This window comes from Dreissena polymorpha, chromosome 16 (assembly GCF_020536995.1).
Source record: "Dreissena polymorpha isolate Duluth1 chromosome 16, UMN_Dpol_1.0, whole genome shotgun sequence".
In the NCBI taxonomy this organism is placed as follows: Eukaryota; Metazoa; Mollusca; class Bivalvia; order Myida; family Dreissenidae; genus Dreissena; species Dreissena polymorpha.
The window spans coordinates 9,017,848-9,045,373 of record NC_068370.1 but is presented as its reverse complement, the minus strand read 5'-3'; the positions used below and the strand labels follow the sequence as shown (position 1 = coordinate 9,045,373).

At 33.0% G+C, this 27,526-nt stretch overlaps 1 protein-coding gene across 5 annotated transcripts in view; it reads right to left on the bottom strand.

Moving 5' to 3' along the window:
* Window positions 1-6,781: 6,781 nt before the first annotated feature.
* LOC127862507 (neurocalcin-delta B-like) overlaps window positions 6,782-27,526 on the bottom strand; it is a 95,123-nt gene continuing 74,378 nt past the window's right edge. The window contains exons 1-2 of one of the 5 annotated variants that reach the window (XM_052401658.1): window positions 25,115-25,850; window positions 6,782-7,471 (exon numbers count right to left, since the gene is read on the bottom strand). In XM_052401658.1, the coding sequence (XP_052257618.1) occupies window positions 7,295-7,471; window positions 25,115-25,522 (585 nt within the window). In that variant the 5' untranslated portion in view covers window positions 25,523-25,850 and the 3' untranslated portion in view covers window positions 6,782-7,294. Of the gene's footprint in view, window positions 7,472-10,100; window positions 10,825-22,669; window positions 23,363-25,114; window positions 25,851-27,526 lie in introns of those variants that run through there. The other 4 variants (XM_052401659.1, XM_052401656.1, XM_052401654.1 and 1 more) reach the window with 4 other exon arrangements.

The following is a 27,526-nucleotide window of genomic DNA, read 5'->3' as shown; positions in this document are numbered from 1 at the left end:
TTACGTGGGATTTGCAATGAAGTCAACAATTTCTATCAACATGAATCAGGTTCAACAAAACAAACAATTTGATACCAAGAACGTACATATTTTATTCTAGTTGAAAGTCATAAATCACAAAAAAAAACGTTTAGTTTTTTTTAAATCACCACAGCCCGCACTACAGAAGTTAAATGAAGTCATCAATGGGCCAATAAATCTTAAATATCGATATAGTCATTACATTCGGAAGTGTTGCACTGAAAGTCAAGACAAATGCTAACTGTATGCTAATCCTCAACTATTTAAACAAACGATTAAACACGCTTATATCAATATTAACACCATCATCAAAATGCCAATGTCAATACACATCTCAAAATAGCGTCTCCAAACTATTCGGTGAAGCATGTTCTTCGATTAAATTTATCGCTGCAGTCCATTCCTGATCTCCAATTCAAGACGTTTATAATTTAAGCGGGTGTACTCTTCCCATTCGTAGTGCAAACAACTTTTTTCCTCCATACGATGTTGAAAAAAAAGCGATTATTCATGTCGTCTTTTCGAACGCCGTTGTTACCAATCTCTTGCACGACGGTTACATTACATTCACCTCTGTGTTGGGCTCAGAACGGACTATTGTTATGAAAGCGTCTCATTTATGTCATGATCATTCCAAGCGTTCATCATTGAGGTTACAGAATACTAAACAATCTCTTGCACGACGGTTACATTGCATTCACTGCATTAAAGAAAACCATCTCATACCATGATATCTTATATCAGTCTTAATTCATTATTATAAAATTGATATGTTTTTTTTTATGTTAAGAAACCAACGTACATGCACACGTCGAAGCAATTCCTAACGTCACTCAACAAAAATATGTTCAATTGTTTACATTTGTGAAGTGCGTGGAATGATTCCATCTGCGAAAATGGGCAATAAATTAGTTCCAAAGAGTTCCATGAAAACTCGCAAGTTTTTGCACGATTTATCGTACATTTAAAAGTCATATTTCTTAATTTAATTCATGCGATCTTAAATATCCAATCAAATATACGTTGAATGCGTTTGTTGGGTTTTATCTATTTGTCACGTAATTACGTATCGTTCGTGGATAACACACAGTAACAAACAAAGTTCATTTCTGTTTTCATCGAGATTTATTTCCGTTGAATATATTCTAACACAACGCTTCTAATGTTCATGAAGTACAATTTTACAGCGCGGCGGCCAATTGGCCGCCACGTCAAGAAAGCGTGACTGCTCTACTCGATTGTCAAACCAGGACTCCAGCATCCCTTCTTACAACAAAGCACAGCATTTTATTCCAAGGTACATAAACATAAAATTAAGATATTTCCTTTCTCATTCTTGGTTGGTTAACTGTTCTCTTACCCCGATTTTCTAAACCCACCCCTTCGAATAACCCTTGTTGATTGGATGGATCGCTTATACACCTACCACATGTCACAGCAGAAGAGTGCAATATACAATTATCACTTTGGGAACATTTCATTTGCATACTTGATCATAAAAACAGATGCTCTCTATGGACAAACCACATTAGTAGTGTGAAACCTAACACTCCTATAATCGATTACGTGAACCCCGATACCCATAAGATACACACTCTATCCGAACTAACATTTATTATGTACATTGGGAAATTGGATATTTCAATTATTTAAATTTCATTATATACTATATCTGAATTGGGGCTTGTTATGTACGGCCGAATGTTCCCGATAATTGAACTACATTGGAGAAATGAAACCATACTTCCATAATAAATTTTTCAAACTTCATGACATGTCCCATCCGGACTGACATCTGTTATGTTAATTCCTAAATACCCGCACATTAGTAGTGTGAAACCTAACACTCCTATAATCGATTACGTGAACCCCGATACCCATAAGATACACACTCTATCCGAACTTACATTTGTTATGTACATTGGGAAATTGGATATTTCAATTATTTAAATTTCATTATATACTATATCTGAATTGGGGCTTGTTATGTACGAGCCGAATGTTCCCGATAATTGAACTACATTGGAGAAATGAAACCATACTTCCATAATAATTTTTTCAAACTTTATTACATGTCCCATCCGGACTGACATCTGTTATGTTAATTCCTAAATACCCGCAACATACAGCAACGTTAAATACTCAAACATATTATTAAAATATTTCCCTATTATTAAATCTATCTGTACTTAAATTTATATACTGTTATGTTACATATTTTATATACAAAATGGAGGGCTGAGCCTTTCGCAGAGTTGTATGTGAGAGCAAGGAACGACAACTCTGCGTGGAGATTGCGTTGTTACATGTATGCCAACGTGTAAAAGCCGGATCAGCAAAATCAACGGGGATCCGTACATTTTAAATAAAAAAAATGGATTGGTTTGCAGATTTTTAGGAAAATGTGGTATTATAAACAGAAAAACAGATTACTGTCCCATCGTTTTGTAATATATCAGGCTCGACACTCATAAAATAACCCTTGCCTGATATATTACAAAAAGATCAGACAGTAACCTGTTATTCTCTGTATATCAGGCGAGGCTAAGAATAATATAACGGCGAGGCTTGCCGAGTCGATATTTTATTCGTGCCGAGCCTGATATATTGACTGATATAAGAACTTCCTGTTGACCATGATATAAAAATATATCAGGCAACGTTATATCAGGCATATATCAATGCGGTGGTATGATAAGACTACTTCCTTGTTTTGTTTTTACCATTTTAAAAAGTATGAATGTATGAATTAATGAACGTTTTAATGCATTGATGTATTAATGAATGGATGTATTTATGTTTAATGCATTAATGTAGTATTAATGTATTCATGTTTTAATGTATTCATGTATATATGTATTAATTCATTTATCTACTGATCGATTTTTCGATTTATCAATTTATTTATTACCTATTATAAGAGATAGCAGCAGAATAGAATAAACAAATGATGTATTAAAAACATATTAATGATAAGGTTCATATAATATGTATGTATTTACATAATATTACTTTCAATTAACGAATATAACGCCCACTGGTTTATGCATACATGCCAGTAATTTGACTTTTTTTCAGTCGTTCAAATATACGTATCTGCTTTAATCTTTTATTTAACAGTAGTTTATTTTGTATATGCCTGATTGATCTTTGTTCAGATAGGAATTTGGTATTCGAAAATATAAATTGAGTTTTACCATTAATAACATAATCGGTTCCCATGATAAATGTAAAATAAATCTTTCAATTAGCAACACTGGTTATAAAAATATAACGCGATCGACATCCGCATTGATAGTATAAATACATTTTGTATCAGTCATCTGATAAAAAGACCACGGCGATGTATTTGAAGTTGAATATCTGTAGTAGTTATAAAGATATGAAAACTTTATACTGAACATTTATAAATTGAAACAATAAATGTGACAATGCCAAGAACGCAATTTTTGTTTTTATCAATTAAGTTTAATTTGATAAACTTTAAAGCAAGTTTTTTTTATATAGGTTACATTTGTACCTTTCCTTCATTGACGCTTGCGAACCAGTAATGTCCATAGCATTGGATTTAATTACAATTAATCTTGTATGTGTTTAACATTTCTATATGAGATACACAAGTTTCACACGAAACCCTTATTCGCGCAAAGATAGGAGTTCCATTTGAAGTGAGTAGAGATAATCAAAGTTTTACATTTTGAGTTTGATTAAAATGTTAGGAAGACTTTAATTTTTATTATTCGTATGGGTTAATCTATGAAAACATTCAGCGGCAACAGAAACCTTATAGCATGGATGAATGACTGCAAAACAGTGAGATACAAAACGTCCAAGTAACGTGGTCAAACCTTGAGAGAATCATCAAGCGATTATACATAACAAAATTTGTGTTAAAAAGTTCCTTATACGTGGAGATAAGAATAACCGTTTTGATATGATATAATATTTCAAACGCATGAATCGTTTTTAGGAGGAAGTTGATTACGCTTTAAAGGGATCTTTTCACGGTTTGGTAAATTGACAAAATTGAAAAAAGTTGTTTCAGATTCGCAAATGTTCGGTTAAGTTATGATATTTGTGAGGAAACAGTATTACTGAACATTTACCATGGTCTAATATAGCCATTATATGCATCTTTTGACGATTTAAAAACCTAAAAATTATAAAGCGTTGTAACGCGAAACGATTGAATAATTTGGAGAGTTCTGTTGTTGTCGTTTAAATTTGTGAAACTACGAAGATTGCTTATATAACGTATAAAATGCTTATCTTATGTATGCTTGGCAATATAGCTCAGTTGGCTAATGCGTTTTTACTTCAAGATTCCGGAGGTCACTGGTTCGAGCCCTGCAACGGGCTACTTTTTTTCCTTTTTTAAATTTTATTTTTGATTTTTCACTGGAGCTTTTAAAATTTAATGTTTACATTTATCAATATAAAGCGTTTAATGACAAACTTCAAAACATGCGAAAATCTGTGAAAAGGCCCCTTTAATAGGTTTAAACAGTTTTAATATAATTTTTTTATTGATTTGTGCGCATGCTTTAATTTAAGTAACAAGAACTGAAATTATACAATGCTGAGATAGTCCTCTCACTAAATGATTTAGACATTTACGTTTAGTCGGTGAATGTGCTGTTTACGTAAGGTAAACACAGGCCATACCTCTTCAATATTTATGCTGAGACATGTGTTTTGAATTAATACATTAAAGCAATTGCATTTTAATACATGTTGACAGTCAATGTTCGTTGTACACATACAATAGTGTTAACGAATTCGAACTTAAGCAACACTATTGAGGTCAGATAAATTTAGTTACGCGTGACTTAGGTAAACATTTAGTCGCCATCGAGTCGATTCATTTAATAGAAATGATTAGATATATGAACGATTGTTTGTATTAAGACATGTAAACAGTTTACTCAAATTTTAACTGTTGAACCGCAAGTGCATGATTTAACAATTATTCATGGATGAAAGTAAAGAATGTATTGAATAAACACTGCACAGATTGTGTTTAAAAGCAATAGCTGAAACGACCCCCTCACCATTTTAGAGTTTAAATTGTATACGTGTGTGCTACTTTTGCAAAAAAGAATGATGTCTTGTTTAACCACACTGGTGTCAACACAACATTGATGCTAATCTCCCATTGCTTTAGTGAAGCGCTTTGCTTTCAACCAGATTTTGGTATTTAACGCGTGTACTGTGGTCGATGTTTGGTGTAACTGATCGTAAAATATAAGCGGGTCGCAGTGGTGAATTATCCATCTTTTCAACATCATCATTTTTTAATCCTTATCCTAATCACAGCCATCATTTTCATCGTCATCAGAAGCAATAATTCAGAAACCATGATTATTCCTGATATGTTCATATCAAAGTGAAGGGATATTGATCGATTATTAAAATATTGATAATCTAGTGATTAGAAAATTGCTTTTGTCAATGATGATGTTGATGACGATGATGATTATGATGGAGGCATTATGGTATGATGATGGTGAAATTATTGATTATGATACTCATAAAGATGATACAGACATTGATGATGATGATACTAATGTCGAATTATGACAGAGACGATTATAATGATTACGACGAATATGATGATCATGACTGTACTGTAAAAATGAGGATTACTAGACACGCCCAACGTGCGTTTTGTTTCAAATACTACTTAAACGCAATTTGGTGTTGACCAAGCAGCTAGGGTTTGAAGACCGAAGTTGTGTTTACACCAAAGTTCAGTGCCTCTGTTTATACGCAAGTAAACAACTTCAGTACATTCAGCGTTTTTATGTTAATATATGCGATAGAAAGAGAAACTTAAGTTGTTGCACGCAAACGTAAACTTGAAGTTACGTAGACAAAAAGGCGAATACTTGTTCTGATTGGCAGGTGAACGTAATGAGCCAAAATACATGTGCAGTGTTTTCAATTGCAAATCTGTTGTAGTAACAGAGATATTTACGTATTGCATATGGCATTGGTTTCGATTGCAAATCTGTTGTAGTAACAGAAATATTTACGCATTGCAAACGGTAGTGTTTTCGATTGCAAATATGTTGTAGTAACATAGATATCTACGCATTGCACACTGTAGTGTTTTTGATTGCAAATCTGTTGTAGTAACGGGGATATTTACGTATTGCATATGGCGGTGATAACAATTGCAAGTCTGTTGTAGTAACAGAGATATTTACGTATTGCATATGGAAGTGTCTTAAATTGCAAATCTGCTACAGTAACAGAGATATTTACGTATTGCATATATAAGTGTTTTCAATTGCAAATCTGTTGTAGTAACAAAAATATTTACGCATTGCATACGGTAGTGTTTTCGATTGCAAATCTGTTTTAGTAACATGGATATTTACGTATTGCATGTGACAGTGATTACAATTGCAAATCTGTTGTAGTAACAAAAATATTTACGCATTGTACACGGTAGTGTTTTCGATTGCAAATCTGTTGTAGTAACAGGGATATTTACGTATTTTGAATATGGCAGTGTTTTCAATTGCAAATCTGTTGAAGTAACAGCAATATTTACGCATTGCATACGGTAGTGTTTTCGATTGCAAATCTGTTGTAGTAACAGGGATATTTACGTATTGCTTATGGCAGTGATTACAATTGTAAATCTGTTGTAGCAACAGAGATATTTATGTATTGAATCAGAACTTAAATCTAAATTTCAACTTACATGAACTTGCTTAGTACAAATGGGTTATACTGCTTCTAAGTCAAAGAACACATTTGAAAATTTATTTGAAATGGAACACTTATAACACACAAAAAAACACCGAAAATGAACACATCTGACGTTATCGAATTGGAACGGTCAATGCAAAAACACACGGAGGCCTGTTTTACAGGATTGTCGGCTAACGCGTTGAACATCACATGTCACCCTTACATACAGCATAAATGAAATCAAAACATTTTCAGATTGCATGATTGTCAAGGATAATAAGACAATATAAGAATAAAATACTTGTACGTCGCTCTGACGAGGCTTTTGATCTAGAAAATCTGTTTTAGGTCAAAATTGTTAGCGTGCGATACAAAAAACTTCAATTTCAATTTTTTTTTTCGTTAATAAAGTGATCTTTAGATTTATAATGGTGAAAACTTGAGGAAGTGTACGGTCGTTTATTGCCGGTTCAAATAATAATTTGTGAGATTATGTCACATTTATTTTGCTAAATGGTCCTGGGGACTTGTTCTCTTCCATACGGTCAAAGTATCAAATGGTAGTCTCTACTCATACTGGTGCGGGAAGTAACATGTTCACAAGCGTGTCGTTGTGTTCGGCAGCTTTTTGGAACTCCTCGAACGTTATCTTGCCGTCCTTGTTTACGTCTGCTTCTTCGAAGAGGCGATCAGCAAACTCGTCTGGTGTCTCGTCACCGAGAAACAATTCAACCACGTCTGCAACGGCCTTAAAAGTCAAGCGGAAGGCGGTTTTTATACCAAATTGCACTACAGATATTGATAGACATAGAAAATAATTATAGTTGCCAAAGACCTCATTGGCGTTATCGGAACATATGTTCAACCTATTTATTTCAGCTCAATTTAATTTAAAGCCTAAGACGTTTTTTAATGGTCTCGAGTCCATTTCTAGGATAGAACCAGTACATGGTGTCCTTTGGTACAGATTGAATGAACACTTCCAGAGAGGGGACTGAAATCGTGACCTCCGGTATCTAGGCGAAGATCATATCCACTACGTTACGGTGATTATATATCCACTAAGTCACGACGACGGAAGTTGTTCTCAAAGTTTTAAATATTTCAAAAGGGTCATTAAAATAATAAACTTACAAAACGGTCAAATTTAGAATAATATAAAATAATACAAATATCAAGGAAAAGTTGAAAGGTATTTTTTTTTTGAAGAATTCAAGTCCGGATCCTTTATGAGCAAATCTTACGCGATACATCTGTGCCATTTAGAATGTTAACGTCCTATTACATAAATTAGAACCTGAATCCTCCTTTCCTGTCAGTACAACTCGTTTGTTCCAAATTATATTGAAAGCGTTGAAAACTCAAATATATGTTTATTTATTTTAATTGCCGATTTTTTAATGAAGCTCTTTTTGGAATACAACTTGGTCCAGAATGTTATGTAGCCTGCATGAAAGCTACGTTTTAGTTCACTTTAAGATGATTGATTGTTTTTTGGGGGGGGGGGATTATTCATTTTGACAATCAGTAAACATGATCCTTTTGAAATAAATCTCTTACCCGTAAGCATGGTAAATAAAGTTCTCAATTCAATACAAAAATATATTTCTCAAAGTCTGTTTGAATATATCCACATTATGATTGTTTACAGGAAAAAATTTTCGATACGTGGTTATTAAACAACTGGAAATACCGCATCAATGCCCCGAAGCGTTGTTAACTGATCCAATAATTTATTAAAAATCGAACGCTTATTCTTAAATAAATGCGTGTCGAATGTTCTAAATCCTTTAAGACTTTGCAATAATGATACCAACAGTTAATGTTCAACATATCAACGAAGTCGATGCGACGATCCTACATATTTATTAACAAAAAATATCGATGCTAGATCTAGCGTTATAGGGCAACTTTTACCTGTCGAAATTTGTATGGCCATGTGCATGTTATGGGCCCGCATATCAGATGTTTTGTCGTTTTGTAACAAGTCATCTTTCACGAAACGAAACACGTGCATTTAAATACAGTTTTCGCAATATAGAATTTTAATGCAAAAAAGTTAAAGCATTCTGATGCATTTGAAGCAGAATTTTACATTTATATCATCCTGTGTAGCGAGCGTGCCGTTATCTATGATAATTTGTAAAAAAGCGATGTCTCGGTGTGCGTTTACTTTAAAGATAAACGTGTTTCATACTGTGCATGGTGAGGTTCTATGTATATGTTTGCATATATTTGTGCACTTACCTACATGCCGAGTCACAGCTCATATGATGCAGTAACTTACGATAGGTTTTTATAGATTTCGTTCTAAGATATGAACGTTATATAAATGATTAAATAGTACCGTTAATCTTCAGTGATATTATCATTTTAAAGCATTCAATGTTATTTTTACAACAAAATACAAAAAATAACCAAGAACCATGTGGACACCTGATATGTGTTAGTAACACAATCATAAAAAAGAAAAATCGAAAGAAAGTAAACACATAAGTATGTGTTCATTTAAATGAAATTAGCTAGTTAATGTAGAAAGTACATTTCGTGCTATCTATTGTAATATCTAATTGCAATTAATTACAGCTGATTATTTTATGAAGGGAAGTTTTTAGAGTATAGATAGATAGGTGTTTTTTTTACGATTCAGCAAAATTTATTTTTGTCTCTCTACAAGTGTAAGGTGCTATAATATGGTAGTTTATTTTGAATACGCATGCATGTTGCAAACACATAGCGCTTCGATATCTACGTATATACCATATGTGTAATAGCATGTAACAAACTATGTTTGACTTTTATTTGCATTTCATTTAATAATTCGTATTTTTTAATTACGTTTTTAAATTGAATTACAAATGTGTGCTTTCTTTAATGTTTATTTGGGCATATATTAATACAATTAGTTTACGGTTTGTCAATATGGCAGATACAAATTTACACATATACATGCATATTTACAAAAGTATGGATAACGCACTCGTTAGAGAATAAACTTGTATGTTATGCACTCAGCTTAACATGAGACGATAACATTTTAGCTACGATTGTGAACGGTGTGATTTGGTTTTTTACTCGTAATATTTTTTACTAACAACGAACACATTATATCGTTTATGTCGTTATGAAGGCAGTTCGACCGGTCGTGTATCTATTTTTACGATATTAATTACACATAGACTACAAGCTGAGCACTTTTTTTAAACTGAATCTATTCTTTTTATTGTGTTGCGGAATCCATGAGCCGCAGCGCATAATTGAGAATAAATTAAAATAATTTGAGCATAATGTATCAACTTCACATGTGTCACAAATGCCATTATTTAAGCCGTTGTGAAGTATATACAAAAATAACAGACACAGGAAAAAGTTGTTACCCGTACGATAAGACGCATCTCATGGCGGTCTATAGTGTTACTCCTGTCCTTGTCATAAACGTCAAAGGCCCATTTCATCTTCTTTATTCTCATCTCTTGGTCCGCTTCCACAAGACATGCTTCCGTGACGCTCAGCCCGACGACGAATTCCTCGAACTCCACGAAGCCATTATGGTTTGTATCGAAAGCATGAAAGATGTTTCTGGCAAGAGCGGAAATTTCGCTCTTTCCATGAAAAGCTTCAATGTAGACTGTAACAAAATCGTCTTCACTAAGCTTGCCTTTCCCTCCCGATTGCCGCTGGAAATCCTTGAAGATTAGAAAGGCATCGTCAATTTCCAAGTTCGTACATTTTGAAATGATTTCGTTTAAGTATTTTCCCTTTGGTCGCGTACTTGCGTTACCCATATTTATAACCTTAAAAATATATACTCAATGTACAAAGTGTGTATTTCAATAACACAAATAGCCTTATGCTATAGAAGCGTTCAGCGTCCTCTTTAAACGGATAGACTGATATCGCAAACACAATCCTCGTAAGCCATTTAGTTGTATAAACCCCCTGCTATTTAACTGTTTTCTTCTGTCAAGTTTTACCGATGTGATGTTATAACTCTTTTACTTCCTGATCCTAAAATATCGGCGTTTCCTCTGTTAAGATTCTACATAATATGCATGTTCAAACTGGGCCTCACCCGCCCATTAAGACTCATCAACGCTTCTATTTGGTAAGTGAATCTTTCGGTTTTCGGAACTGTACTTGTTTCGAAAAAAAATACGTCCAGTACATAGTCAAATAAATATCACAAACTATTCGAAACTGTTAGAATTAGGATTGCCATTACATTAATAATTTACTGAACCGTTTCACTATATGCAAGCCTGCCTTCAGACGTTACAGGCAATGTTCGTGCTAATGTTTGAACCATAATATTAAAGTTGTAATTATCTGTTCATTCTGTACTCCATAAGCTCCGTAATATTTTTTTGTAAAAGAACATTTACATATTGTCAATAAACAACACTGATATATGTTTTGTAATATGTCACCATTATATATTATTGATTTTTCTTAAAATCTGATATCGCAAATTCCAAAAGTATATGCATCGCATGAATAATAACCGACAAGTACAAGCAATATTATATTAATAACTAAACAGTATTACTTGTACACAAGTTATTACTTGATTGAGCTTCGACTGTATTCAATGACTGTTACCGGGAAGCAAACATATACAAACTCTGTCCTTAGTCAGTTCAAATGCTTCATCATTTGAGTTTAACGGCAAGTGAAATTGCAAAATCGAGGGTTATCATTTACAAATATCCCCTAAAGGTTATGGTATTTGCAATTTATTTAAGTATAGGTGTTCATAAAAATATATAACATTCTTGAAAAGGGAAGATATCGATAAGAGTTAAGGTTGGTATTTGCTTTCGTTTTTTACGACTAAAATCCAATTGTGTTTTAAAGATAACCACATTTAAGAAACCAAAACATTAATTATGTCTTGTTGAACTCGTTGTATTATTCAATTGAAGAGGACTCATCGTAGTGAGATAAGAACTAATATCGTATACAAATAAATATCACATTTTACAAATAAAGAGGATGCGTTCGTTTTTTTAGGATACGAATGTTACGTTCCAAAAAAAGACTCGTATCTGTTATAAAAGCAAATTGGATCTTTACAATTAACAAACTATGAAAGTTTAAAACGATGTATACATGTAGCAACATTAAAATGCATGTAAAATGGTGCGTTTTATACATGCAATTGGTTATATTTTTGTGTAGGAAGCTGAAGCGAATGATGAGACATTCTGAAAGTTAACAGCCTGTGTGCCCTAAGTTAGAACTTAAGTATTATTTTGCCGGTCTGGTTAATCCCACGATCCAATGCCTGAAAAACATCCATCCACTTAGCACATATTGAATTGTTTTAATACAATGTATATCTAAGCAAAAAGTGACATGATCGAAAAGATGTCTTCAACATCGTGTTATATCATGATGCATTTTTTTAATTGCTTCTAGTTTGAAAAACTATTTTCCGCGCTCTTTAGTTCTTTACAACATAGTTAGTAGCACATACGTGCACGTTGTAATACATTTATTATTTGAAAAACATGGGAATAGCACAAATTGTAAATCAATATTGTTACGTGAAATTCCAGTTTATTTGAACAGAACTTCATTCATATATTCGCATCACTTACTCTCGCATAATAAATTTCAGTTTGGAGACTATTTAAAGGGGCCGTCCAACAGATTTTGGCATGTTTTAAAGCTTGTCATTAACTGCTTTAAATGCTTTATATTGGTAACTTTAAACATTTGAACTAAAAATCTCCATTAAAAAATAATAATACAATTTAAAAAAAAAAGAAGAAAAAACGTTAACCTCTACAGGGCTCGAACCACTGACCCCTAGAGTCATGGAGTCTTGGAGTAAAATGTATCCCGACTTTACCACTCGACCATCCACGCTCACGTCAACTACGAAGGTATTTTTAAGCTATCTAAGCAATCCTTGTAGTTTCCCAAAATATCGATTCGCGTCGAACGACGCGTTAATCTGTTGGACGGTCCCTTTAATAGTGACGTTTTAGTATTTCAGCATTCATTAATGTATTGTTTGCAAACCGGAGATTAAGCAGAGACGTAGATGTTATCTACGTCTCTGGATTAAGTAAACACTTCCTCAAAGCTTATTTATCAGCAAGCCTGAATATGTCAAACATTAAACATAACATTAGTGGCATATGCATTATTCAAATGAAATATATGTTTTAATGCCTTTAAATGTACGCATAATGTTCCCCAATATCTAGACGGTTGATAAAACGTTATTTCATTACAATGTATCCGTTGTAAAGCTTTCCAATGACGATATACACGATTATAGAAGCTTCTTTTAAATGTATTCGGATATTTCTTTATAGAAAGTTAACAGTTTGCCATTTATTTAATGCTTTACGTAAGGATATAATACGGATTTTAAAAGAGTACTTTTGTCGTTAAAACCTTTCATAAAGTAAACGCATATATTGTAATATTTTATATCATGTTTTCATGTGCGTACAATCTTCGAGGCTAATTTGAGAACGTGAATAAGAGATTGGTATCTTGACTTTTTGTTGAAGTACCTATTATAAAATAAATGTTCGAACGCCTTTCTGAAAACACAATGAAACGATGTCTGTTTGATGGTATTCTACAGTTCCGATGTTACAACTTACAATTGAAGACACTTACTGACGTGCTTTCGTTCAATTAGTCACAGCAAACTTTATACGATAATCACCTTGTTGATTCAGATAACGAGATAGAAAAGACAAAACTCTCTAAGTACAAATGTTTAAATGATAATCGATATGCTTGTTCATAGCAAAACATTGAATGTCAAGTATCATTATAGGGCTGATTGTTGAAAAAGGAAGTGACGAGGTAAATAAAGAATTTCGATTATGACCCGATCTTAATAAAACTACCAATGTGTTCAAGGTCGCCAAAAAAGAAAAAGGTCTGTCACCGTGAAGCACGTTTGTGTGAATAAAACATGGTCGGTGTTTTCCCGATATGATGATAATCGAAGATAATTAACAGGTCTTAAAGACATACGGTAATAAATTGATCGTCATTTAATTCGCAAAATACCTGTGCAATGTTCAAGGGACTTGTTCACAGTTTTAAAAAGAATGTATGTACTATATTCAAACAAAGAAAATAAACACACCTGACATAAATTAAAAAATATATGTTCGTTTATTGATAATAATCAATCGAAATCGTAAATAAAAATGTATAGCATTTCACCGCTGTTCGTCCATAATTTACCCAAAACGTGTATTGCCTATATATGAGGTTTGACCTACATCAACACTTGTGTAATCCCGCGTGTGGTCGTGGTAACGAGTTGCTCCTAGAGGTCCCGCTCTTTTTTGCGCACGCGATAGCCATGACGTGGACACGCGAAAGCAATAACATGGAGTAGCGATAGCTATTACGTGCGCAAGCGATGTTTATTACGTGCTAACTCAATAGCTATTACGTGTGCCCGCGATTGCTGATCAAAAATGATAAATTTATTAATTGATGACGTATAAAGAACTTATAAAACACATTTCAGCTATTTCATTTACAACATATACAAGTGTACCTCTTAATAACTCTTCTTCGAGGTTATTTGCACAAGCGTTTGTTGATGCGTAATTTAAAATGTTGGTTATAGATTACCAGACCTACTACATGTATAAGGCTTAAACATGTATATATTTGTTTCCGATAACACAACAAATAGCATGAGTAGGTCAGCCAAACTTTTGTATTGCCACCTTTTTTGTCTGTGTGCTATACACGAGATATCTTAAATAAGAATATTAAATGCAGATATCGTCCGCATTTCTATCCAACATTTAGTTTAAACAAACACGTTTTATTTTATTTCCATTATTCCCGAACCTAGAAAACTTCATTGAATTGTTCACTTTTTTTTCATACGGTTAAATAATATACTCATTTTGATAGAATTCACTTCGAACGAATGCGTAAGGGAATACCCGATATGTTTATAATGTGTACTCTTTTCGAGAATCGTCAATGTCGCTATAGTGGCTAAATAATAAAAACATGCAGTAATCAAAAACTTTTGAAATACCTATGATAAACGTACGATCTGCAATACTGAGTAAAGGCCCGTTTATATGATCATTATATAAACAATTCACATGTGCATACATCATGTGCATAAGTGGCAAATATAATCTCGATATAAGTGTACATGTACCAATGTGACAGAAGCATTGGAAAAAATGACAGCCGCGAGAACAAATCAAACATGAAGGTCAGTAATGTCAGAACAACTTGTTTTAATTCAATGCAATGCATTATAATTGCACGTCATCAACTATAAATCTCTCCTCAAACCCGTATGTAGTCATGTTATACCGCACAATTCATATAAGGTTGGACTGGCGCCAGAATTTATTACGGAATACTGTCAATGATATGAAATTGAATGGAAGCGTCTTGAAGGTTTGAAGATTATAATACCTTTATTGTCGTAAGCCCGAAACACTTTAATATTATCTACTTCAAACCGTTGAACTGGTTACAAGATGGCAATAATTTGCAGTCCCGATCCAATGATTATTCACAAACATACCCTAATACAAACGTATACGAGTTCTAAATCGTATTGTTTACGTTTAGAGAAAAAAACTACAAAACTGTTAGTTCCTATGCAGCTATACAATACGCACATTAAAAGTAAATTTAAATGTATTCGCATTTTTACATCTGACTGATTTCCGGTTGTGTTTTCAAATTAACAACAAACACACAGACCATTGCCAGACACAAAATGCAGAACAACAGAATGGATGATTCACTCGACTAAATTATTGTCGTTAATTAGCCATAGTTTGAATCATAATGTACTTATTTCGCAAACGCTTGTCTAATTGTATAGTACATTCGTATCTTCGAAAGCTAGCTGATACTGCCATTTAAACTCTTCTCGTCAACACTGAATCCGACGATATGAATTGCACATATGAACAATTCTCATAGCACGGTCTGAAAAAAACTCTGTTAATTTAATGTCGTATTGTCGCGGATAATAACAGGATGTCAAATGTAACCGGTAAAATGCAGATTCCGTATGGATCATATATACAGTCATTGCGTTGAAAGTCATATTTTACGAAGCGAAAACATTAAACATAGTCACTTGGTTACAGTTATCGCTGAACAGAATTTAAATAGAATATTATTTTAGCATTGTGTTGCAGCGGAAATTCACACCTTTAACATCCATAATTGCTGAATTGGTAAAAAAACATTTTGCAGACATATGTTGTTAAATGAGAAAAGTTTGTGACTAGGTGTGTGCAAATGCATGTGTTTTATCAAAATTTACAATCCCCATCAATATGATAAAATTTGTTTATATAGGTTGAATTTGTATTAATTCAAGGATGCGCATGCTATTTGTATGCTATTTATTTTAAGTATGGTTAAAAAATTGTTTGTTTTTTTCAATTTTTTGAGCGAATCACCGAGTCGACGTGTTTGTTTTAAAACAATAAATGCAGATTCGATTTTTCTGTTTACAACAAAAGCACAATGCATTGACAAAGTCTCATGTGGACCTGTGTATTCCACAAATAACTTATCTAAATCTAAAGAAAATTAACAATGAAGTCTTTGTTGAAATCGAAAGTAATTGCATATGTAGTAGCTAATAAAATATAAAACTTGCGCCGTTCGCATTGTGCTACAAACTTAGAAGCAAAGTTTATACCTAACTGAGCTATAGACATATGATTTAATTGTTAAACACATACATTTCGTGGCTACGGCCAAACATGTTATAAAAATAACTTAATTTCAATTTGATACTAATTTGAAAGTAAACTACAATCAGGGTCTTTTAACTTTGAAAAATATGCAGAAATCGTTTTAAAACATCTTGCCGAGCAAAGTCTGAAATCAATGAAAACGGACTAATACTGTCGATTTGGTGATAATTAACCACAGTCTTTCCATACCTGCAATAGCGTCAATAACCTTACTAAATCAACATAAATCTATAAAGTATACTACGTACCAAACGTACCGTAAATTATACTGGTACTTGGTACATTCGAGCATATATTTTTATGTATTATTCACAATCGTAATAGTGTTGAGCGGAATCAACAAATCATCATTCGTTGAATTATCCTCAAAAGACAAGGATTTTAAAGTGTTGCAACTTTCAAAAAAAAATAACGTTTGAGAAACTGAAACATGAGCATTCGCCCTCTATAAGCTGCTTACTTTTCCTCAACGTCCCCTTGAGTAATAAAAAGAAAAGAAAAATGATACACGTTATATTTTTATTATTTAAATGAATTGCCTGTTAATTTATTGTGATGCTAAGTTGTGTTGATACAGAAACCCAAACAATATTGTCTCCAATTTCGAAATTGAATATATCACGTTATCTTGTTACAATTTATGACTTGTCAGGCATTGAAATAGCGAAATTCAATATTAAGGCAATGTCAATTACATGTTATGGAACATATCTTTACAAGCGGTTGACACCTTGTTATTAAATGCTTCAAGCTAGTAACTTATATGACTGCTCAGAAGACCCTTTTCTATTCTATCAGCAAGATCTTGTAAATAGCTGTCAAAAAGTAAACACATATATTGGCCTTCATGGCCTTCATGGCATTCATTTTCATAACGCTTTTTGAATTACTCCTGTTTTGCGAACGTAAATAAGAAAGAAACGCTTGGAATATGTTCTCAGCAAGGATCGTTACGTCAGTTTTACTATGGACTGTTTTCTTTTAAACTTAAACAAAGTCGTATTCCCAAATCTTTCCTGTTATGGCATGGTGCGCGTTTAAAGTCTGTATGAATAGAAAACACTTCACACATATGCAGTATTCGAATTTCGGTAAAAAGTACTATTGGACACCTGCCCTTTATGTTGTTATTTTAAATACATACAAAAACCAAAAACAAAATAAATTAATAGGAAAAAAACCAGCGGAATTGGACATACAGATTAGCAATTTTCTCGTGAAGATATAAAAGCAATCTCTGACCTTACCGAGTATATAGAGAATGACAGGTTACTGTCCCATCGTTTTGTAATTTATCATACCACCGCATTGATATCTGCCTGATATAACGTTGCCTGATATATTTTTTTATATCAGGGTCAACAGGAAGTTCTTATATCAGTCAATGTTTGGAGTTACGTGGGATTTGCAATAAAGTTAACAATTTCTATCAACATTAATTAGGTTCAACAAAACAAACAATTTGATACCAAGAACGCATATATTTTATTCTAGTTTAAAGTCATAAATCACAAAACGTTTATTTTTTTTAAATAACCACAGCCCGCACTACAAAGTTAAATGACGTCATCAATTGGACAATAAGTCTTAAATATCGATATAGTCATTGCACTCGCAAGTGTTGTACAAAAAGTCAAGGCAAATGATAACTGTATGCTAATCCTCAACGTTTTAACAAACGATTTAACACGCTTATGTCAATATTGACACCATCATCAAAATGTCAATTTCAATACACATCTCCAAAATGGCGTCTCCAAACTATTCGTTGAAGCATGTTCTTCGATCAAATTTATCGCTGCAGTCCATTCATCATCTCCAATTCAAGACGATTATAATCAAAGCGGGTGTACTCTTCCCATTCGTAGTGCAAACAACTTTTTTTCTCCATACGATGTTAAAAATAAGAGATTATTCATGTCGTCTTTTCGAACGCCGTTATTACATGTATGCCAACGTGTAAAAGCCGGATCAGCAAAATCAGCGGGGATCCGTACATTTTAAATATAAAAAATGGATTGGTTTGCAGATTTTTAGGAAAATGTGGTATTATAAACAGAAAAACAGATTACTGTCCCATCGTTTTGTAATATATCAGGCTCGGCACGCATGCCTGATATATTACAAAAAGATCATGCAGTAACCTGTTATTCTCTGTATATCAGATCAGGCAGTAACCTGTTATTCTCTGATAAAAAGACCACGGCGATGTATTTGAAGTTGAATAGCTGTAGTAGTTATAAAGATATGTAAACTTTATGCTGAACATTTATAAATTGAAACAAGAAATGTGACAATGCCAAGAACGCAATTTTTATTTTTATCAATTAAGTTGAATTTGATAAACTTTAAAGCAAGTTTTGTATATAAGTTACATTTGTGCCTTTCCTTCATTGACGCTTGCGAACCAGTAATGTCCATAGCATTGGATTTAATTACAATTAATCTTTTGTATGTGTTTAACATTTCTGTATGAGATACACACGTTTCACACGTAACCCTTATTCGCGCAAAAATAGGAGTTCCATTTGAAGTGAGTAGAGATAATCAAAGTTTTACATTTTGAGTTTGATTAAAATCTTAAGAAGACTTCAATTTTTATTATTTGTATGGGTTAATCTATGAAAACATTCAGCGGCAACAGAAACTTTATAGCATGGATGAATGACTGCAAAACACTGAGATACAAAACGTCCAAGTAACGTGGTCAAACCTTGAGAGAATCATCAAGCGATTTTACATAACAAAATTTGTGTTAAAAAGTTCCTTATACGTGGAGATAAGAATAACCGTTTTGATATGATATACTATTTCAAACGCATGAATCGTTTTTAGGAGGAAGTTGATTACGCTTTAATATGTTTAAACAGTTTTAATATATTTTTTTATTGATTTGCGCGCATGCTTAACTTTTATGTAACAAGAAATGAAATTATACAATGCTGAGGTCGTCCTCTCACTAAATGATTGAGCCATTTACGTTTAGTCGGTGAATGTGCTGTTTACGTAAGGTAAACACAGGTCATAGCTCTTCAATATTCATGCTGAGACATGTGTTTTTAAGTTAATACATTAACATGATTGCATTTTAAAACATGTTGACAGTCAATGTTCGTTGTACACATACAATAGTGTTAACGAATTCGGACTTAAGCAACACTATTGAGGTCAGATAAATTTAGTTACGCGTGACTTAGGTGAACATTTAGTTGCTATCGAGGCGATACATTTAATTGAAATGATTAGATATATGAACGATTGTTTGTATTAAAACATGCAAAACAGTGTACTAAAATTATTACTGTTAAACCGCAAGTGCATGATTTAACAATTATTTATGGATGAACGTAAAGAATGTATTGAATAAACACTGCGCAGATTGTATTGAAAAGACATAGCTCAAACGAACCCCTCACCATTTTAGATTTTTATTTGTATACGGTGTTGATACTATTGAAAACAAAAAGAATTGTGTCCTGTTTAACCACAAGCCAAAATTGATGTTCATCTCCTATTACTGAAGGGAAGCACTTTGCTTTCAACCAGATTTTGGAATTTAACACGTGTACTGTGGTCGGTGTTTGTTGTAAGTGATCGTCAAATATGAGCGGGTCGTAGTGGTAAATAATCCATATGTTCATCTTCACAATTTTTCGGCATAGCTGTTTAACGTCACTTTTGACCTTAGATGACCTTCATTCATGATAGGTCCGAAATGAATAAACCCGAATTGTTCATTGGCTAATAATACAAAAATCACCGTAAACATAGGTAGTCTGGTTCCCAGACTAAAACATTAGATGCATATCATTTGAACTGAAAGATGAATATATTGTAAATTACATGTAAATTACAATAAATTAAAACTGCCATGATACAAAACATCATCTAAACATTACATCGAAACGTTTCTCCTTAGTTTACGAAGCGGTATAGCATTAATCACATTTCTCTACAACTAAAAGAATCTATTGTTTACATGCCGTAGCGGCCACACTAAACAGTACAAAAACAGGCTAGATTGCACTTTACCGGTACGCAGTTGTTTGCCACAACTTGCAATATTGAGTCTTTTATGTTTACATTCAACTAACACCTGTACACATTATAACACATTATCTTTTATTTCATTCCAACATTATGTTCATAGTATTTCAGTGGCGAATATGTTTTCTTTACCTATTGAAACTAATGTATTACTCGTTCAATTATGAAAACCTAGTAATTACAATACTTATTGACAATGGAACAGACAATCTCACCTCTTCTCGTTCTTCATTTGTATTTGTTAATACATTAAAATATATTATCTTAATATCACTCACTACCTTCATTAAATTACATGGTCGCATCAACGCCGTATATCTGTTTAAAGATATTTCTTGTTATTGTTATCCTTATCCTTATCCTTATCACAGCCATAATCGTCATCAGAAGCAGTTATTCAGAAACTAGACATGATTATTCCTGATATGTTCATATCAAAGTGAAGGGATATTGATCATCTTTCTTTATTAAAATATTGGAAATCTAGTGACGGGAAAATTGCTGTTGTCAATTACGACTTTGATGACGATGATGATGATGATAATGATGGAGACATTATGATATGATGATTGTGAATTTAGTTATTGTGATAATCATTAATATGATAGGGACTTTGATGATGATGATGATGATGATGATGATGATGATGATGATGATGATGATGATGATGATGATGATGATGATGATGATAATGATAATGATAATGATGATGAAGATGAAGATGAAGATGAAGATGATGATGATGATGATGATGATGATGATGATGCTGCTGCTGCTGCTGCTGCTGCTGCTGCTGCTGCTGCTGCTGATGATGATGATGATGATGATGATGATGATGATGATAATGTCAAATTATGACAGAGACGACAATAATGATGACGACGAGAATGATAATCATGACTGAACTGTCAAAATGAGGATGTAATAGGCATATGTGTGTTTAACGTAAACGCACTGTGGTGTTGACCAAAAAACTAACGCACTCCGGGTTTGAAGACCAAAGTTGTGTTTACAACAAAGTACAGTTCCTCTGTTAATACGCAAGAGAATAACTTAAGTACATTCAGCGCCTGTATTTCAATATATGCGATAGATAGAGAAACTTCGAGTTGTTGATCGAAAACATAAACTTGAAGTTACGTAGACACAAAAAGACGTATAATTATTCTGATTGACAGTGTTTTGAATTGCAAATCTGATGTAGTAACAAAGCTTTTTACGTACTGCACATGGCAGTGATTACAATTGCAAATCTGTTGTAGTAACATAGCTATTTGCGTATTGCATATGGCAGTGATTATAATTGCAAATCTGTTGTAGTAACATAGATATTTACGTATTGCATATGGCAGTGATTACAATTTCAAATCTGTTGTGGTAACATATATATTTTCGTATTGCATATGGTAGTGTTTTCAATTGCAAATCTGTTGTAGTAACATATATATTTACGTATTGCATATGGCAGTGTTTTCAATTGCAAATCTGTTGTAGTAACATAGATATTTACGTATTGCATATGACAGTGTTTACAATTGCAAATCTGTTGTAGTAACATAGATATTTACGTATTGCATATGGCAGTGTTTTCAATTGCAAATCTGTTGTAGTAACATAGGTATTTACGTTTTGCATATGGCAGTGTTTTCAATTGCAAATCTGTTGTAGTAACATAGATATTTACGTATTACATATGGCCGTGTTTTCAATTGCAAATCTGTTGTAGTAACATAGATATTTTCGTATTACATATGGCAGTGTTTTCAATTGCAAATCTGTTGTAGTAACATAGATATTTACGTATTGCATATGGCAGTGTTTTCAATTGCAAATCTGTTGTAGTAACATAGATATTTACGTATTGCATATGTCAGTGTTTTCAATTGCAAATCTGTTGTAGTAACATAGATATTTACGTATTGCATATGGCAGTGTTTTCAATTGCAAATCTGTTGCAGTAACATAGATATTTACGTATTGCATATGTCAGTGTTTTCAATTGCAAATCTGTTGTAGTAACATAGATATTAACGTATTGCATCCGAACTTTAATCTAAATTTCAACTTACATGAACTTGCTTGGTACAAAATGGGGTATAATTCTACTAAAATGCTATTTATCTTGGTCAGTAATTACTTATAAAGTCCAGGAACACATTTGAAGGTTTATTTGAAATGGAACACTTACACCACACAAATAAACACCGAAAATGAAGACATCTGATGTTATCGCATTGGAACGGTCAATGCAAAAACACATGGAGGCCTTTGTTTACAGGAGTGTCGGCCAACACGCTGAGCATCACATGTCACCCATACACATAGCATCAATGAAATCAAAACATTTCCATATTGCGTGATTGTCATGGATAATAGGGAAAATAAAATAATAAGATACTAGTACATCGCTTTTACAAGACTTTCAGTCTAGTAAATGTTTTTCAAAATGGTAAGCATGCGATACAAACACATTCATTTTCCATTTTGTTTTCGATAATTAACCAATCTTTAGATTTATAATGGTGAAAACATGAGGAAGTGTACGGTCGTTTAATTTCCGGATCAAATGCTAATATGTGAGATTATGTCACATTTATTTTGCTAAATGAGCTTGGGGCATTGTTCTCTTCCATACGGTCAACATGTTAAATGGTAGTCTCCACTCATACTGGTGCGGGAAGTAACATGTTCACAAGCGTGTCGTTGTGTTCGGCAGCTTTTTGGAACTCCTCGAACGTTATCTTGCCGTCTCTGTTTTCGTCTGCTTCTTCGAAGAGACGATCAGCAAACTCGTCTGGTGTCTCTTCACCGAGAAACAATTCGACTGTTACCACGTCTGCAACGGCCTTAAAAGTCAAGCGGAAGGCGGTATTAATACCATAATTAATACATATAGTTCTCAATTCTATACAAAAATAAATTAAATTTGTCAAATTCTGTTTGAATATGTTCGCATTTTGATTTTTTACAGAAAAAAGTTCGATACGTGCATTCAAGCCCCAAATCGTTGTTAATGGTTCCAATATTATATTAAATCGAAAATCGAAAGCTTATTTTTGAACAACTGCTTCTCGAATTTTCAAAATCCTTTAATACTTTTTAATCTTGATTCCAACTGTTTATGTTCAACATATCAACGAAGTCGACGAAACGACCCAATCTATTGATTAACAAAAATTCTCGATGCTAGATCTATCGAAAACGGAAGTTGAAATGTAGCATTCTCAAGAATATGGCAACATATGCATTTTTTAAATACAGTCTTCGGAATGTAGAGTTTTAATGTAAAATAGTTTAAGCATTGTGATACTTTTAAAGCACACTTTTACATTTATATCATACTTTACAGAGAGCGTGCCGTTGTGTATGTTAATTTGTAAAATTAGCGATGTCTCGGTATGCGTTTACTTTAAAGTTATACATGTGTCATACTGTGCATGGTGAGGTTCTATGTATATGTTTGCATATATTTGTGCACTTACCTACATGTCGAGTCAGATCTCATATGATGCAATAACTTACGATAGTTTTTTTTAAATAGATTTCGTTCTAAGATATTAACGTTATTTCAATGATTAAATAGTACTGTTAATCTTCAGTGATATTATCATTTTAAAGCATTCACAGAATAAAAAAATTTACCACGAATCATGTGCACACCTGATATGTGCTAGTAACAAAATCATTAAAAAGAAAGATCAAAAGAAACACATAAGTATGTGTTCATTTATAATTAAATTAGCAAGTTAATGTAGAAAGTATATGTGTAAATTTCGTGCTATCTATTGTAAAATCTAATGGCGATAAATTACAGCTGCAAATTTTATAGATGGAAGTGTTTAGTGTAAGTTTTTCTTATATACAATTCAGGAACATTTTAGTTTTGTCTCTCTACAAGTGTAAGGTCCAATAGTATGGTAGTTTATTTCATATACACATACATTTTGCAAACACACAATGCTTCGAGATCTACGTATTAATTAAGTTTGTAATTTCGTGTAACAAACAATATTTGAATTTAATTAGCATTTTATTAAAAAAAATCTTATTTTTCATTTTTTTTTCCATTGAATTACAAATGTGTGCTTTATTAAATGTTCACTGGGCATATAGTAATACAATTAGTGTATGGTTCGTCATTATGGCAGATAAAAAATATACACATATACATGTATATGTACCAAACTATGGACAAAGCACTCGTTAAAGTTAATAAATGCCGGTAATATATATTGTACAACAGGAGACGATAACTTTATACACACGATTACCAACGGGGGTATTTGGTTTTAAAGTCGTAATATTTCTTATTCACAGCGAACACATAATCACGTTGTTTTTTTGTCGTTATGAAGGCAGTTCGACCGGCCGTGTATCTGTTTAAAGATATTAATGACACGAAGACTACAAGCACAATACTTTTTTACATAATCTATATTTTATATTGTGTTGCGGCATCCATGAGCCGAAAGGCATAATTACAATAAATTAACATAATTTAAGAAAAATGTATCAACTTCACAGGTGCAGAACATGCCATTATTTAAGCCGTTGTGAAGTATGAAAAAAAAACCACAGAAACATAAAAATTTCGTTACCCGTACGATGAGACGCATTTCATGGCGATCTATAGTGTTACTCCTGTCCTTGTCATAAACGTCAAAGGCCCATTTCATCTTCTTTATTCTCATCTCTTGGTCCGCTTCCACAAGACATGCTTCCGTGACGCTCAGCCCGATAACAAATTCCTCGAACTCCAAAAAGCCATTATGGTTGGTATCGAAAGCATGGAAGATGTTTCTGGCAAGAGCGGAAATTTCGCTCTTTCCATGAAAAGCTTCAATGTAGACTTTAACAAAATCGTCTTCACTTAGCTTGCCTTTCCCCCCTGATTGCCGCTGGAAATCCTTGAATATTTGAATGGCGTCGTCGATTTCCAAGTTCGTACATTTTGAAATGATTTCGTTTAAGTATTTTCCCTTTGGTCGCGTACTAGCATTACCCATATTTACAACCTTAAACAAAAATAATCAATATACAAAGTGTGTATTTCAATAACACAAGCGTTCAGCGACCGAACATCTAACACTGCAGTCCTCTTTTGACGGATAGACTGATATCGCAAACACAATCCTCTTTAGCCATTCAGTTGTAAAACCCCACTGCTATTTAACTGTATTCCTCTGTCAAGTTTCAAGGATGTGATGTAATAACTCTTTTACTTCCTGATCCTAAAATATCGGCGTTTCCTCTGTTAAGATTCTACATAATAGGCATGTTCACAATAGGCCTCACCCGCCCATTCAGACACATCAAAGCGAGGCAATGTTTATATTTCGGTTTACAGACCTGTATTTGTTTCGAAAAATTAAACGTCCAGTATCTAGTTAAATAAATATCACAAACTATTCGAAACTGTTAGAATTAGGAATGCCTTTACATAAATAATTTAGTGAACCGTTTCACTATATGCAAGCCTGCCTTCAGACGTGACAGGCAATGTTCGTGCTAATGTTTGAACCATAATATTAACCCATTTATGCCTACAGGACTCTCCCATCCTTCTAAATTGGATCAATTTATTTCCAAAATAAGGGATGTCTAGTTTATTTATTTCCATATTTAGTATATTTCTTACAGCAATTCCTTTAAGCAAACAGCGCAGACCCTGATGAGACGCCGCATGATGCGGCGTCTCATCAGGGTCTACGCCGTTTGCCAATGCCTTTTTTCTAGACGCTAGGCATTAATGGGTTTAAGTTGTAATTTTATGTACGTTCTACTCGATAAGCTCCGCAGTATTTTTTTGTGAAGAACATTTATATATTGTCAATATACAACACTGATATATGTTTTGTTATATGTCATCATTCTATATTCTTGATTTTTCTTAAAATCTGATATCGCGAATTCCAAACGTATATGCATCGCATGAATAATAACCGACAAGGACAATCAATATTATATTAATAACTAAACAGTATTAATTGTGCTTACAGGTGATTGAGCTTCGATTGTATTCAATGAATGTTACCGTAAGCAAAAATATACAAACTTTGTCCTTAGTCAGTTCAAATACTTCATCATGTGATTTAACCGCAAGTGCAATCGTACAATCAAGGGGTATCAATTACAAATATCCCCTACATGTTCTGGTATTTGTCATTTATTTAAAGCGGGTATATACGATTTTTATATGTGCTGAATTGTAAAATATTGATACAAATATGTTATAATAACACACAATATGCAAGAAAAATGATACATTTAAGACGAATTTCATAAAATACAGCAAATACAAATTAGGGCCCTGAGCCGATTGTGACGAAGATAATTCGTAATTATTTTCCTACAATAACCGATGCATTCGTCTTTTTAGTAAGTGTTTGTGTGTCGTATGAATCGATATCGCTGCAGGAATTTCAAATGAACCGTTAAACTAAATTTAGATTCACATCGTACATGCATGATATACATGCTGGCGAATTCGGCTGTACAGCCTTTTTCGATTTCAGAATTAAATATCTGGCTTATTTAGCATTTTTCGACACATGTTCTTCTTAACTTTTATTTTAGTTCATATTGAAATATATGTATAATAAATTTTTACACATTTTACATTAATAAATAAATATTTCACAAGATCGTATATACCCGCTTTAAGTATAGGTGTTTTTTTAAATATAAAACATGCTTGAAAAAAAGGAAGATATCGATTAGAGTAAAGGTTGGTATCCGCTTTCGTATACTTACGACTAAAAACTAATTGTTCTGGTATTTGTCATTTATTTAAGTATAGGTGTTCCCCAATATCTAAACGGATGATAAAACGTTATTTCATTACAATGTATCCTTTGTAAAGCTTTCCAATGACATTACCCACGATTATGGAAGCTTCTTTTAAATGTAATCGGATATTTTTTTTTTATAGAAGGTTGACAGTTTGCCATTTATTTAATGCTTAAGGTAAGTATGTAAGTATGTAATACGGATTTTGAAAAAGTACACAT